Source organism: Notamacropus eugenii, chromosome 5, assembly GCF_028372415.1.
Source record: "Notamacropus eugenii isolate mMacEug1 chromosome 5, mMacEug1.pri_v2, whole genome shotgun sequence".
NCBI classification, from domain to species: domain Eukaryota; kingdom Metazoa; phylum Chordata; class Mammalia; order Diprotodontia; family Macropodidae; genus Notamacropus; species Notamacropus eugenii.
In genome coordinates, this window is record NC_092876.1 from 399,344,702 (window position 1) to 399,361,512 (window position 16,811).

General features: G+C 37.6%; 1 protein-coding gene across 7 annotated transcripts in view; it reads right to left on the reverse strand.

The window, feature by feature from the left end:
* Positions 1-16,811, reverse strand: part of JADE3 (jade family PHD finger 3) — a 189,133-nt gene that overhangs the window by 22,012 nt on the left and 150,310 nt on the right. For all 7 annotated transcript variants that reach the window (XM_072614543.1, XM_072614539.1, XM_072614541.1 and 4 more), the window contains 2 exons: positions 10,810-11,000; positions 4,373-4,584 (listed from right to left, as the gene is read on the reverse strand). In XM_072614543.1, coding sequence (XP_072470644.1) covers positions 4,373-4,584; positions 10,810-11,000 — 403 coding nt within the window. The remainder of the gene's footprint in view (positions 1-4,372; positions 4,585-10,809; positions 11,001-16,811) is intronic.

Genomic DNA, 16,811 nt, shown 5'->3' on the forward strand with positions numbered 1-16,811 from the left:
TTAAAAAAAAAATAACCAACCAAACTTAGAAATTAGAGTTAGCACACATCTGGCTTAATTTGCAATAGGCTACAATGAGAACTGATTTTCAGAATGACTTTTGGGATTTGTAAGATTCCTAAATCATTGAAGAAAGAAAGATTCAGCTACATAGTCAAGGGATATATTCACTAAGGCAGAAAAGCATAATTTTGCATTTTAATATGTCTATAACAGTATTAAGACAAGGAAGACTGACCTAGTTAATCCTCAGATAAAATGAAAATTAAGTGAATTAGATCAACCCACTTTAGGGGTATTTTGGTTAAATGAGGGTTTTTTGTGTACCAAAATACTCCTTGAAAATGACTCTGAAATTTCTGTGACCCAAAATTTAACCTATCTTCTATCCAATTAACGTCTAATTCCTCCATCAGGAAGGGTTTGGGAATTGGCAGTACCTAAATACATACATATATATGGTAACACTATATATATAACACTATGTGTGTATGTGTGTCTATACACACATCCATATAATATTGCATATGCATGTACACATGCATATACACACATATATATGCACATATAATTTATATATAACCATATAATTCTTTATTTAAATGTATACAAGTATATGCATACTCTAGACACACACGCACACTCTAAGTACACATGCATACAATATGTGCACATACATATATGTATACACAATTGCATGCATACATATACATGTGTGCATATGTGTATATACATACATGTATGTCATCTATATACATAAAGAAATATAGGATTGTACATATGAATATGTAGGCGTATGTATATGTACACATATCTACACACACATAATACATACAATTTCTCTCTATATTCCTTTAAAGTCAATTTTTAGACTAGTTAGGAAAAAAGTCAGCAATTCAGATTTGGAAGCTACAGTGATCAATTCTGGATTTACTTATGTGGGAAACACTTTGTCCTTAGAACCATGTGGCAAACAGATTGAATGGAGGAGATAGAGGAAGAATGCAGTAAGGGTACTACTGAGACGTATATTGTATATAATTTTTAAAAACTTTCTTCACAGTAGAAAGGGCATTCTAGAGTACTTAAAAATATACTCAATTAAGAAAAATGCATGCTCTCTTCTTCCTCTCTAAAATCTGGGGAAAAGGAGACTTTTTTAGATACTAATATCATAAAATTATACATACGAGTGCTTATAGATGTGTACATTTTTTTTTTCAAAATAATGATTTCCAAAAAAGTTAGAGGACCTCATTCAAAAAGTTAAGTCTAAACCAATGCATTTGGGCCTCAGTGGCCTCTTATGTAAAAATTGTGTAATACCAAATGACTCACAAAAGGACAAGACAAAACAAGTATGCTAAATAAATGTTCAGGGCCTACATTAAGAAACTGAATCTATAGCACTTACAAAATACTTCACATAAAACATTTTAAAAATAACTAAGAATGTCACTGTCACAATTTAACTGTAATGCAACATTAATACAATCCACTTTCAAAATTAATTGAATCTACAATCTACATGCATTTTGGTAGAAAGAATCTTAGGATCAAGAGACCTAGGTTTAAGTCTCTACTCCAGTACTTATTCGTTATATATCTATAGGTAAGTCACTTAACTTCTCTGGGCTTTACTTTCCTCATTTGGGAAATAGACAAAATACTTGCCCTATTTCAGTGTTGTTGGAAGAAAAGCACTTGGTAAACCTCCAGGGCTATAGGTCAGTTCTTTTTGTTATATAGAATACCCTTCCAAAGAAGGTCCTTAGCTAGAATAGAAACACTGAAGGTAATGGCTCAAGTAAACATCATAATGAAAACACATTAAAGAGCATATCATGTGTGTGTGTGTGTGTATGTATATATATAAAATATATGTGCGTATGTGTACACATATATGTACATTATTCTTCAATCTCAGCCACTCACAATCTTGTTAAAAAAAAAAGTTACTGAAAATGAGAAATTAGCCATATAATTCTTTAGTCAACAGAGGGCAGTCAAGCATAAGTATTTTTAAAAAATTATTGCAGTGCATCTAGGACACTGCATCTAGGTTAGTTTATACTTAAATCTAGTAAAGTGATTTTTAACTGAAGATTTATGCAAACAGATTTTTATAGCTTGAACACATTTTCCAGCTGCCATTATGTAATATCTAGATAAATTAATATTACCTAGCCAGCTGAATGGTACAGTAGGTAGACTAGAACATGAGCCAGAAAGACCCAAGTTCAAACCCAGTCTCAGAAACTTATTAGTTGTGTCCCTGGGCAAATCACTCATCTGCTTTCTGCCTCAGTTTCCTCATCTGTGAAATGGGTGCAGATAATAAACAGCACCTTTCTCCCAGGGTTATTATCAGGTTAAAATGAGATAATGTTTAAAGCATCTTGCAAAACTTAAAGTGGTATGCAAATCCTTGAATCACCATCATCATCATTTTCACCATCATTAGAAAATGACATTATTAGCTACAATTCTAGATAAATAATGATTCTGTAAAGAAGAAAATGTGTGGAGGTTCATTATCCTACCTTTAATTTTGGAATTCATTCCACTTTGAAACTGATTGCCAGAGCCTAGACTAGAAAAATCTAAAGTATATCACTACTTATCAAGAAGTGGACTTTAAAAAAAAGACACCACAACTTTTTACAAATACATACATGTTTACTACAAGAAAATTCTCTCATGGCACATGTGTATTCATTTTGTAATGTCATATTTTTTCCAGGGAGGGCTTAAAGCCTTAGGTGGATGGGAACACACCTTGCATAGAGCCTACAAATGCCTTGTCCCAGCTTTGCTAATTAGCTAAAGTCTGTGGCCTGGTTGGAGACACACTAATACATTCTCTCCTTCAAGTCCATTCTCATTAGATCCATAAAAAATAATCTGCTAAAAGAGAAGCCAGTTAGACTGCAAATTACCACCTTTTACTACTATGCAATATAAAATGTATCTGGCATACTTAGGAAAAATTCCTGAAGTTGAAATTCATTATGAAATAGTTAATTATAGGAAAATAAAATAAATCAAACAACAAACATTTATTTAGCACTTACTCTACATAAAGTACTGAGTGAGGTAATGGGGAACACAAAAATCTTAGGTGAGGTCCCCCTAGCGTAAAAAAATCTATTACCTAGCTAATTAGGTAGGACATGTTTAGAGATAGGAAACCTGAAAACAAGATACTGTATATGAAAAGTGCCAAATAAGTAATGAAGACAAGTGCTAGAAGAAGTCTGAGAAGGGAGAGTTCACTGTGGCTGGGAGTGATCATGGAAGACTTTATGGAGAAGATGGTGTTTGAGCTGGGACTTGAAAAGTAGGTAGAACTTCTACAGTTAAAAAGGAAAGGAACAGGTATTCCAGGCAGGATGAATTGTGAAAGTAAAGGAACAAAGCTGAAAAAAAATGCCAGGTGTATTTGGAATACAGTGAGATTCAGGCAGTGTAGCACAGAAAAAAGAAAGCAGAATTTGCCATTCAAGGACCTGGGTGCCTTTCTGCTTTACCACTTATATGTGGGGCAAGTCATACAGCCCCTCCAAGCCTCAGTCTCCTCATCTGTAAAATGAAAGGGTTGGATTAAATGGGCCTCTGAGGTCCCTTTCAGCTCTAAATCGAGTATCCTTTGGGCAAACAAATTTTTGTTAGTGCATTTGGATAAGGGAGAAATAGGAGATAAGGCTAGGAAGAGATGTAAAAATATCAGGCTAGGAGTTCCAAAGATCCAAACATGGATCTGTCCCCACTATGATCTTGGTTGGATGATTTCACCCTCTCTGAGCTTTAATTTCCTCATGTATGAAAAGTGGATATAATAATACCTGTTTAGTCTATTTCACAGGACTGTTGTCATCAAAAGAAATAATATAAAGTGCTACACAAATGAAATAAATCAATAAAGGTAAGTAGGGGCCAGTTCAGAGGGCCTCAAATTCCAGGTTAAGGATGTCAGTTTTTTTTGTGGTAGGTGATGGGGAGAGAGATCTGAAGATATTTAGATATTTGATCAAGGGAATGAAAGACAACTAGCAGTTTTGAAAGCATGAGATTAGTGATAATATGCAGGATAGATGAGGGGAAGAAAATGTAAGTACAGAGGAAGATTAGTAGGCTATTTCAGTAGTCAAAACATATAGAGAAATGATAAGGACCTGAACATAACCACCAAAGATAAATCATCCAGCCAATTACAAGAGGCTTTACTTTTAGAAGATGCAAGAATTACTTTCTTCATATTTTTCCCTTTTACCCTGATATGAAGGTCACAGAAATCCATTCTTGAATACCAATGTCTTTAATTCAGAAAATTCTAAACAGTGTGTAGTTGTGAATCATTGGTCTCACTAACCTGATGAACACAGATGTCACACTTATCACAGAACACCATATCATTCCCTTCTTCACTGTCTGGAGAACGGCATACATCACAGATGACATCTTCATCATACTCTATGCCCAACCCTTCTTCTGTTTCAATAGCATGGTTCATATTTTCATGGCACTGGCGTTCCAAAACTTCTACTGTCTTTTCCATAGTGTTTTCATCAACTGTCCCACACCCTGCACAGAGATATAATCAGCCAATCAAACAGCAGGCATGTAAGTGCCTACTATGTGCCTGGCACTGAATATGTGGGAAAAGGTACAAAGCATTCTTTTAAATAATATTTCCAAAAAGCTTTTGTTAGGGTTCTTTAATATGTATACACACACAGATACTCTCCTTGGAGGTTACTAGTTAGCTCCAAGAAAACAGGACTTCAGGAAAAAACAAAATTGCAGAAGGCAGTTAGTTCAATAGTAACAATGATATGATAGAAGATACATTACAAGGTAATCAAAATTCTGATTATAAAAGATTAAATTCAGTCTTTACAGATGCCACAGACTATAACAGAGATGCCTTAGCTACATTACCAATCTCAGCTGTATGACAGTAAGTAAGTCTTAGAATCTCTAGAGGGGCTCAAGAGAAGGTTGAACTAGATAATTTCTAATGTCTCTGACATTACGGGATTGTCTCATCAAAAGTACTCATCTAATTGAGGGTTGTCATATTGTTCATTAGAGCATACATGAAGGACATAAATCAATCTAAAAAACAATCAACAAGTATTTATTAAGAGCTTGTACAAGGCACCATAGGAGACAATGAAATGCTAGGTGCTTTGAGAAGGATTAAATAGCCTCAAAAAGGCCAAGGTGGAAGTTTTCTGCAGACCTTGGATCCTTTTAAAGGGATAACACCTCTCTGGTTGACCACAGACCTAACTGAAATACACCTGAAAGAGCATGAAGGCAAAGTATATGAACTGATAATCCTGTCATCAAACTTTATTCTGAATCAAAACAGGATTGAAAGGAACCAGGCCCAGCAAAATCATGCAAGGTCAGTCTGAAATTTCCAGGTGAGAACATGGTAGAATACAGTTTTTTATAAAATGTCCCCGCAGTCTTGGTATTCCTTCTCCACTTTCCCTTCATCATATTTGTCATATTTGAAGATTCCCAAGATGCCCTCAGTGACCTTTTGTGAAGTTCTCTAACTTGAGTACTCAGAGAAGAAACAATTTTTTTCTCCAAATGCCAAAGAGAGAGAAGGAGGTGGAGACAGGGAGGGAAAGGGGGGAAAGGGGGAGGGAGAGGAGAGAGAGAGAGGAGTGCAGAGTAACGGAGGGAGGGAGGGAAGGAGAGAGAGAATATAGTACAAATAATATTTCAAATATATGTCTAACATGGGAAAGTAGGGAATGATTGTTGTAGCTAAATATCTTGCAGTTTGAAAAAATATATTAAAAAATGAAGAGTGTAGGCAGAGTTTGGCTCATTACTCTTTTTTTGCAGGTGAAAAGTGATTTTGAGAGAGTGGCTTTCTTGCCTGTTCTTCCACACATTTCCATGTGTGGACTTGTGAGTGAGCAAAGAGGGACTTAAGTTCTCTCCCTCTACTTCACCTCTTTTTCCTTCTCTCTCTCTCTCCCCGCTTCCTCTCTTCCTTTCTCTTTTTCTTCCTGTCTCGCTTCTCTTTCCTCCTTCCCCCTCTTTTCTAAGAGTTGGAAGACTCAGAGAGTCTCTTGCATTTTTTGTGTATCCAGGACCCCAGCAAGAACAATCTAAGAGAATCCAGAGAAAGGTCACTTTATTACTCTGTCCTATCTTACTAGAGTATTTGCACTACAAATTGTAGTCTCCATTCCTTCCCTGATTACTCCTTCTGTATGTGGGAGTCTTCTTCCTCCCGTGGAACTTAGTTCTTAACTTCTCCCTTTCTGTATGTTTTGTCTGTCCAACTTTATGTTGTAAGTTGTTAATGTTAAGTTCTCATTAACTAGTATCTGATTGACCTAATTCCTATTTTGATAGAAAAATATGTCCCCAATTTTTGACAAACCTCTATTTCAATTGTGCATACCTGAAAATTTTATTCTCTTGCTTCAAAGTTGATCTTATGAGAGCAGTGAGTTTGTTGGTTTCAAGAGACTAAGGGTCACTATTGCTAAAACTAAAATTTCCCAAGGTTTTAGGGCTCTTGGAAAATGTATAAAAGAAGCATATGTCCATGAGAAAAATGTCATAGAGAATGCCCTTAGAGACATTAAAATAAGAAGAGTATTGCTAGGGGAGGGGGCAAGAAGAGGAACAAGAAACCAAGAATCCAATGACATCCTGGGAGATGGAAAGAAGGGCTGGATCTTTCCTCCCTAGTAATTCCCTCATCTGCAGTGAAAGAGCTACCTAGAGACAGATGATGACTCTCAGATGAATTTGGACGTAGTTTCTCAGGAACAAAAAAATCTATTGTCTACAGCTGGAGAAGATTCAATCGACCATCCTGAGGAAGAAAGCAATGGAAAAGTACTGAGTCCCTTAATACAATCCATGGAAGAGAGAAGGTAATTGATCAGAACTGGAGCCCATGAGTTTGGGAGATGGCAGGATGAAGAACCAAATGTCCAAAGCCACAGAGACTGAAGGAACAGAGCAACCAACAGGATATTAATTTTGTAGTCTTAGATATTGAGCTAAAAGGTTTGGGGTTTTTTTCTTAAGTGGGTGTTTTTTGTTCTCTTTCCCTCTATATTCCAGACATAAGGGAAACAGCCATCTTGACATCCATTTGTAGTCAATGGGACTGTTAAATTAGGGAACTAATTGCAAAAGCTTAAATTTCTCTTTGGTATATTTTGCTGGAATTAAGAGCAAATATTCAAAATAGACAGTAGAGGGTGAGCATCCAATTTTCAGAAACTGGCAGAAGGATATAGCAAGGAATCTGGCTTGTAGTCTTGTGCTTGATTATAATGTAATAAGAACTCTGAGGTGGGCAACTTTATGAGAGGATTTGCCTCTAAATATCTAAACACCCAAAGTACAAACAGCCACTTGATACACAAATTAAAGAATGTGCACTAACACAGTACCATGAAAAGATCACTTGACTAGGAAAATAGAGGGACTGGCAATCAGAAAGTATGGGTTGAACCAGATCCGTCATGGTCTATCTGTGTAACCAAGGACAAGTCATTTTACCTCTATGGGTCTCTGTTTCCTTATTTGTAAAATAAAGGAACTTGGCTAGATGATCTTAAAGGTTTTCCAGGCAGAAAAATTACAGTCTAGGCTTCAACCAATCTGGTTCCTCTCTAAAGAAATTATTTACCATATAGTCCCCTACCCCCTTTGAAAGTATATCATTGAAATTTATGATCTGGCAAGTTTTAATAACCACAGCAATAAAATAATTTAAATCAGGCAAATCTTCAGGGCATGGATAAGTAGGCTCTTTTGACATTTTTTCTCAATAAGCATAACTCAAGGAAATATGATGAAAAGATTATCTGAGAAAGTATCTACCTATACTACTACACTCTCCCTTTCCCCTAAATGAGAACTACACAATTTAAAAAATTATTCTGATATGTAATTTTCAAACTCCAATATTTTAAAACAGGATGCTATCTTTAACAAGTCAAATTTTACGAAACACAATAACAAGTAATCAGAAGAACTTGCAAAGTCATTAGCTGCTCCTTCCTAAGGATCAAAACTTTTGATTTTATCTGTGTAGGGAATTCCAAGGCAAGAAACACAAAATGCCCTCTACCAATGTGGACCTGGTATCAACAACTATTCTGCAATTTATAGTCTTTGAGAGATTCCTGGGGCACGGAGCACTTCAGTGACTTGGTCAGAACCTCAGTAGGTGTCAGACAACATTCCAAACCAGGCCTTCCTCATTCTGAGACCATTTTTCCATCCTACCCTTATGCCTCTCCTTAAGGGTTAACTTTTGAGTCAAATACGCTAAAGATAAAAAACATCATATTTACAAAACTTTAAGTGCCAATAATACCAATTTTTCCTTTGTATGCCCCATTTGTTCCTCAAGTTCTTTCTAAACACCTTTGTTTGTTCTTATCCTTATACACACTAATCCAGCTGTTAAGTTTCACACTGCAGATGTTTTTGAAGACTACACATTTTTTCTTTGTTAGCAAAGCTAATAAGCATGTGGGAGTATATGTGTATTTACTCTAGCACATTCTAAACTTAGGACTCATTCTCAAACAACAAGAACACAGAGATCTAAGACAACTTTACTTCAGCATAATACTTGGCATATAGCAGAAAACATTCCAAGAAACTTCAGAATTCCACATAAGCCATCCTTTTACTCTCAGAACATTTATGAGAATCCCCTCCTCCCAAAAAGCTGCTAACTCAAGTGGAAATTGAGCAGGCCTTATTTATATTTTGTTTTTGCATATAAAGTAAATTGCACATTAAAAAAAAAACTTTTCATACATAATTCCCTAAAATCCTGGATTTCCAATTCTGAGACTAAATTACATGACAAAGCTCAAATTTTTCACTTTTTTTTTTTTTTAACATTTATGACATTTTCAGAGGCAGTCAGGTATAGCACATATAGAAATACTGGGCTTGGGGTCAGGAAGTCCAATATCCAAATTCTAGCTCTAACTAGCTGTATGATTCTGGGTAAGTTATTAACATTCTCTGTGACTGAAGTAACTTCCTAGGAATTATCTATTAAGTCTTCGATGGGTTTTGATCTGCATTGGTGAAGGGATTCATTCTGAATTTCTATAAATCTTAAGCATCCTATAACCTCAATATGATGATATTAACTTCAAAGTGGGATTTGGTATATAGGTTGTTCTATCTTGGACCCCACCTATGGTGTCCACTTCAGTTGCTAAAGTATGAAAGAGAACCTCACTAAAAAGTGAAATCATGCCAAGGTCAAAATTAGTCAAGTTATCAATAAAGAATGAAGTTATCAAAAAAGAGGCAGGATGGCAGAGTGGGCAAAGAGTTGGTCTGGGAGCTGAGAAGACCTGGATTCATGTCAGTATCTCTGACAGTTACTGGCTATGTGACCTCAGATAAATCACTTAACCTCTCAAAACTATAATTGTAGAGGTGTTTACCTAGGTTGATACAGGGAGTTTTTCTCACCAGGGAGTTCCCTATGACAATGAAATCTTAGGTCCTGTCCTTATCACTACTAATAAAAACCTCTCTCCACTCTAGTGAAGGCAGAGCTAGGATATAGACTAACATACTTCTTTTATAATCCCCAAATTAAAATCTATTAACATGTTATTTGAATTTCTGAGCTTTAAAAAGAAATGAATAATTATTTATGCATTTAAAAAGATAACTATGTTGGACATTTAAACTTTTTCATTCAGATAGACAGAGTCCTATCATCTTCTTTAAAAAACCATCAGTCTTTATAGACATGCACAGCTAACCACACCCTTGCCCCTCACACCTCATATCCAGCTCTTTAGAGACATCCCAATGGCCTTTAGATGCTATCTAAAATGGGGGTCAAGGGAGTAGCTAGGTGGCACAATGGACAGAGCACTGGCCCTAGAGTCACAGGAGGACCTGAATTCAAAACTGACCCCAAACACTTGACACTTACTAGCATGTCACTTAACCTCCAATTGCCTTGCAAAAAATATGGGGGTCAAGTCTAAATAGAGTAAGTACCACGTGCATGCATGAAGCTAATCATGTTAGACAACTTCTAATCATTCTTTTTGGAATTCTGTCTTATGAGCATTTTAATCCCATTTTATATCTCTGACCCACACCATGGAGTATACTTATTTTAAAAATTAAAATGAATTCATGGTTATAATTTCAGATTAAATATGTTAAGAAATATTTTCATGATCTTCTTGAAATAATTTATAAAGCACTCTGAATTATAGTATATATCCTATATACTATATCCTATATATATATATCCTATAGGCATAGTAAGGCATACATATGCATATATATAGCATATATCTTACATATCTTAGAAGCAATCTAGTCCATGGAAACAAAAACCCAGAGAGGTTAACTGATTGTCCTAAATCATATAGGTAAGTAGCAGTGTATGGGAGGGTGGGGGTGGGGGGGAGAGGGGGATAAATTGGGGAGGGTGAAGATTCCTGACAGTATTATAAAACTAAGGCTGATAATTTCTGATTTAACTCTTTTACCTGTGTTCTCTGCCGTAATACTGAGTTTAGGGAATTAAGTTTTTGAGTAGAAGCTCTGCATTTAGACACAGAGCTGAAACAATCCCTTCGATTAAAGGGATCTCTAGCTTAACTGCCATCAAAGAGTCTTTCCCTCTGGTACTCTATCTCTCATGATTTACACAATCCACATTGCAAAAAAGGAGATGAAGGCCAGTGTAGCCAAAACAAATCTGTGTTTATATTACAGTGCTAGTGACTCCATATAAGATGCATCTACCCATTTCTTTGAGTTCCTCATTGAGTTCTTGAAGCCAGAAAATGTCCATGTCATCCAAGTCATAGCGACACACTGACTCTGCCAGCTCGAGGATATTGATGTAGCCTGGTTCTGTGGGCTCCTGGCTGGAACAATGGATGTATTTCCTGGGCCGAATATACAGTACTTCTTTCACCTTCTCTGAGACCACCCTAAACATGATGAATAGAAGAGTATTAATGAGATTTAGCAAATAAAAGGTTACATATACTGACAGATGATGATCCTAAAAATATACGTATCAGAGGCTGTCAAAAAGTTATACAGCAGAGTCAGGGACCCTCTGGCCCACATGCAATGAGGGTTTTATTCTACCTCTCCTAAAACAGACAGTATTCCATTAAAAAGTAATTTGTTCTTGTGTCATTTTGCTTCTCATATAGAAAGACAAAATTTACCTTGACCAGGTGAAAGGAATCATTGGCTCCTACTATGCCTCACACTTTGGTAAAGTTGCTATAACTCAAGAGCCATGCCTGTAGATAGGAAAGATGTCTTGGAAAAGGACAATTTGGAAGTGGATGATAACATCTTAATGGAGAAACCAGACTCCTCCAGTGAAGTGTTTAAGCTAAATGTGGTCAAGCACAAGAGAAGTGATATCATCCAATTATACTCTGTCCCAATAAGATTACATCTATAATAGATAATATGTTTAGTTTTAAATTAGAAAGAATACTGATATACTGGATTTTGTCTAGGACCATGAGAGACTTTATTCTGTCAAGGACCAGCACCAACCATTTCACATGGAGCATGGTGTCCAGCACATGGTAAGCTTCAATAAAAGCTTCTTGACTGCTTGAATGTCTACATAGTTTACAGACTAAGTACAGTTAAGAGGATCAGAGAAGTGCCTTTAAATACATGAATTAATGTCATGTGGAAGAGGGATTTGACTTGCTCTGCTCCATCCAAAAAAGTATTACTAGGTTTGAAAGGTGGAAGCTCTAGAGAGAAAGTTCAGATCAAGAGAAGGAAAAAGTTCCTAACAAAGATGGTTGCCAAAAATGAAATAGGCTGCTTCAGAGAGGAGTAATGACTTCCTCATTACTGTAGGTATTCAAGTGGATGTTAGATAATCAAAGGAACACTGATTGAGATCTAGAAGAAGCTTTATCATTCATCTAGTCCTTCATTTTACAAATGTGGAAAGTGAAGGCTTAGAAAGTGACTTGAGATCACAAGGGTGATAAATGACAGAGCAGAGATTTCAACCCAGGTCTTTGGACTTCAAATCTAGGGGTCTTTTTTATTTCTTAGAGATGCTGGAGAAAGTCATTCTCGCTTGGGTGTGGGTTGAACTAGCGGACTCTGAGGTTCCTTTCAAACTATATTTTATCATCCAGGTTCTGACTCTTACTAGACAATGAAGGGAATGTGGGCAAGCCTCAGTTTCTTCTGTAAAACTGACATAATTATACTTCTGTTATTTACTTCATGGGGTTATTGTGAAGAAAGAGCTTTGTAAACTCTAAAGCAATACAGAGATAAGAATTATTAGCCTTCTCACTGATATTATGAACCACTCTTTTCTTTCATGACAACATGGAAGAGCAAGGCTTGTAGTCAGCACCTGCTCTCCATAAATGATATCCAGGGCCAGGAGTTCTTGATAAGACTAAGGTGTTTGGTTTGTTTTTTTTTTCTTTATTTATTTATTTAACTTTTAACATTCATTTTCACAAAATTTTGGGTTCCAAATTTTCTCCCCTTATGTCCCCTCCCCCCACCCCAAAACACCGAACATTCTAATTGCCCCTGTCTGCCAATCTGCCCTCTCTTCTATCATCCCTCTCTGCCCTTGTCTCCACCTTCTCTTTTGTCCTGTAGGGCCAAATAACTTTCTATACCCCTTTACCTGTATTTCTTATTTCCTAGTGGCAAGAACAGTACTCGACAGTTGTTCCTATAACTTTGAGTTCCAACTTCTCTTCCTCCCTCCCTACCCACCCCTTCCCTTTGGAAGGCAAGCAATTCAATATAGGCCAAATCTGTGTAGTTTTGCAAATGACTTCCATAATAGTTGTGTTGTGTAAGAACTAATTATATTTCCCTCCATCCTATCCTGCCCCCCATTACTTCTGTTCTCTCTTTTGATCCTGTCCCTCCCCATGAGTGTCGACCTCAAATTGCTCCCTCCTCCCCATGCCCTCCCTTCCATCATCCCCCCCACCCTGCTTATCCCCTTATCCCCCACTTTCCTGTTAAGATAGGTTTTCATACCAAAATGAGTGTGCATTTTATTCCTTCCTTTAGTGGAATGTGATGAGAGTAAACTTCATGTTTTTCTCTCACCTTCCCTCTTTATCCCCCCACTAATAAGTCTTTTGCTTGCCTCTTTTATGAGAGATAATTTGCCCCATTCCATTTCTCCCTTTCTCCTCCCAATATATTTCTCTCTCACTGCTTGATTTCACTTTTTTAAGATATGATCCCACCCTCTTCAATTTACTCTGTGCACTCTGTCTCTATGCGTGTGTGTGCGTGTGCATGTGCATGTGTGTGTGTGTAATCCCACCCAGTACCCAGATACTGAAATGTTTCAAGAGTTACAAATATTGTCTTTCCATGTAGGAATGTAAACAGTTCAACTTTAGTAAAGTCCCTTATGACTTCTCTTTGCTATTTACTTTTTCATGCTTCTCTTCATTCTTGTGTTTGAAAGGCAAATTTTCTTTTCAGTTCTGGTCTTTTCATCAAGAATGCTTGAAAACCCTCAATTTCATTGAAAGACCATTTTTCCCCTGAAGTATTATACTCAGTTTTGCTGGGTAGGTGATTCTTGGTTTTAGTCCTAGTTCCTTTGACTTCTGGAATATCCTATTCCACGCCCTTCAATCCCTTAATGTAGAAGCTGCTAGATCTTGTGTTGTCCTGATTGTATTTCCACAATACTTGAATTGTTTCTTTCTAGCTGCTTGCAATATTTTCTCCTTGACCTGGGAACTCTGGAATTTGGCCACAATGTTCCTAGGAGTTTCTCTTTTTGGATCTCTTTCAGGTGGTGTTCTGTGGATTCCTTGAATACTTATTTTGCCCTCTGGTTCTAGAATCTCAGGGCAGTTTTCCTTGATAATTTCATGAAAGATGATGTCTAGGCTCTTTTTTTGATTCTGGCTTTCAGGTAGGCCCATAATTTTTAAATTGTCTCTCCTGGATCAGTTCTCCAGGTCAGTTGTTTTTCCCATGAGATATTTCACATGATCTTCCATTTTGTCATTCTTTTGGTTTTGTTTTGTGATTTCTTGGTTTCTCATAAGCCTCCATCTGTTCCATTCTAATTTTGAAAGAACTATTTTCTTCAGTGAGCTTTTGAACCTGCTTTTCCATTTGGCTAATTCTGCTTTTTGAAGCATTCTTCTCCTCATTGGCTTTTTGAACCTCTTTTGCCAATTGAGTTAGCCTATTTTTCAAGGTGTTATTTTCATCAGCATTTTTTTGGGTCTCCTTTAGCAGAGTATTTACTTGTTTTTCATGCTTTGCTTGCATGTCACTCATTTCTCTTCCCAGCTTTTCCTCCACTTCTCTAACTTGATTTTCAAAATCCTTTTTGAGCTCTTCCATGGCCTGAGCCCATTGAGTGGGCTGGGATACAGAAGCCTTGACTTCTGTGTCTTTCCCTGATGGTAAGCATTGTTCTTCCTCATCAGAAAGGAAGGGAGGAAATGCCTGTTCACCAAGAAAGTAACCTTCTATAGTCTTATTTTTTTCCCTTTTCTAGGCATTTTCCCAGCCAGTGACTTGACTTCTGAGTGTCCTTTCCACCCCCACCTCGCCTCCAGATCCGCCCAGCCAGCACTTGGGGTCTGAGATTCAAATGCTGCTTCCCAGCCTCAGGGCTTTGGCAGGCGCAGGGCTGCTATTCAGTGTGAGATTAAATTCAGGTGCTCAGGTGGGGGCAGGGCTGCCTCACGGGCTCAGTTCCCTCAGGGGGTTTATGCAGATACGTTCAACAATGGATCCAGGCTCCTGCCTGCTTGGGGAGCCCCTGTCTGCTCCTGCCTCTGCTGCTGCCTCCCGAGGGGGCCTGAGTTATGGGGGCACCCCACACCCCTCTCGACCTGCCGAAGAGACCCTCTCACCGACCCTTGTCACCTGTGGGTGGGGGACCTGCGGGGCTGCTGGAGATTCCATCCCTGAAGCCTGCTCAGATCCGCTCCTTTCTGCGTTGTGCCACTGAGGCAGGGTTGGGCTCTGCTCCGGGTCCGGGGCACGAGGGACCTTTTGTGAGATGTTTTCAGGCTCTCTGGAGCAGAAATCTCCTCCGCTCCGTTGTTCTGTGGCTTCTGCCGCTCCAGAATTTGCTGGTGGTTCTTTTTTTACAGATATTTTATGGGCAGTGGGTTCAGAGGTAGCATATGTGCGTCTTTCTACTCCGCCATCTTGTTTGGTTTTTTTTTTTTTTTGTTGTTGTTGTTTGTTTCTTTTGCTAGGCAATTGGGGTTAAATGACTTGCCTAGGGTCACACAGATAGTTAGTGTCAAGTATCTGAGGCTGAATTTGAACTCAGGTCTTCCTAAGTCCAAGGCCAGTGCTCTATCCATTGTATCTCCTAGATGCCCCAAGACTAAGTTTTATACCAAAGTAAAATATCCCACAATTTTCTCTCTATGAGACAAACAAGACTTTCCTCTCACTTATTCCAACTCCCAACAGCCAAAGCAAAGGCAATTGAGGTGAAGTGGTTAAGAAAAAAGGGGGGCTGTTAGCGTTAAGTTTATTGATGCCACTGACTCACTTTCCAGAGACACAAGAACATGTTACTACCAGAGAATGTGGAATCTTCTTCACAAGTAATTTTTAAAAATAGGACAGAATAACCCACAGATATGTGTTTCCCACCCCCACCACCCACATACATTTCTCACTGGCTGCCTATTTTCCCAAAGTCTCAATTGCATTTTAAGCAGTGAGGAAAAACAAGCAGTCATCCAGCCTGGCATTCTCTCATTATGAAATGCTACAGTTTTGAGGCAGGAGTATGGTGATATCTGGGGCAGTTAGGTGGCATAGTGGATAGACCTCTGGGCTGGGAGTCAGAAAGGCTCTTCCTGACATTTACTAGTTGTATGACAATGGTCAAGTCACTTAACCCTGTTTGCCTCAGTTCCTCATCTGTAAAATGAGCTGGAGAAGGAAATGGCGAGCCACTCCAGTATCTTTGCCAAGAAAACCCCAGGTGGAATCACAAAGAGTTGAATATGACTGAAAAATGACTGAACAACAATAACAAATGGCAATGTCTATTGGTCTACAATTATCAGGTCTTTTTTCACTGCCAGTACAAAATTAAACTTTAAGCAGCCCATTTCACTATCAATTCTGTGTGAAAAGACCAATAGATTTGGAGGCAGTAGACCTTGGTTCAGGTTCTCAGCTCTGTTACAAAATCAATTTTAAAACAGATTTCTTTATTTTTAAAAAATGGGCCTGTTTTTTAGAGTTGTTGGGAGGCTCATATAAGATCATATATACTAAACATAATGTGAATGTAAAGTAAAACACAAAATAAGCTATTCGCATAAATACACATTTCAAATCAGCAGAGTTGGCTTGTGCAAAGGAAAGAATGTTAGATAATAAGTTGGAAAAACCTGAGTTTGACACCTGACTCAGATTCTTAATAGCTGTTATACAAGCTTGTGTATAACCTTGTGTACCAGTTTGCTATATAAACCTTTCTAAGTCTCATTCTCCTCATCTTTAAAACAGGGATAATAACAGCGCCTACCTCACAAGGTGATCTGAGGATCAAATGAGATAACACATATAAAGCTATTTGCAAACCTGCAAGTGTTATGTAAATTCTATCTATTATTAATATTTAATATTTATAATGTATGCAATTCAATATAATATGTATACAATACAATATATTGCATACATAGTATGCATACAATAAAAAGAATGAGTCACTGAAATGATACTATCTTTCCCCAAGAAGGGGGTACTTTCAATTT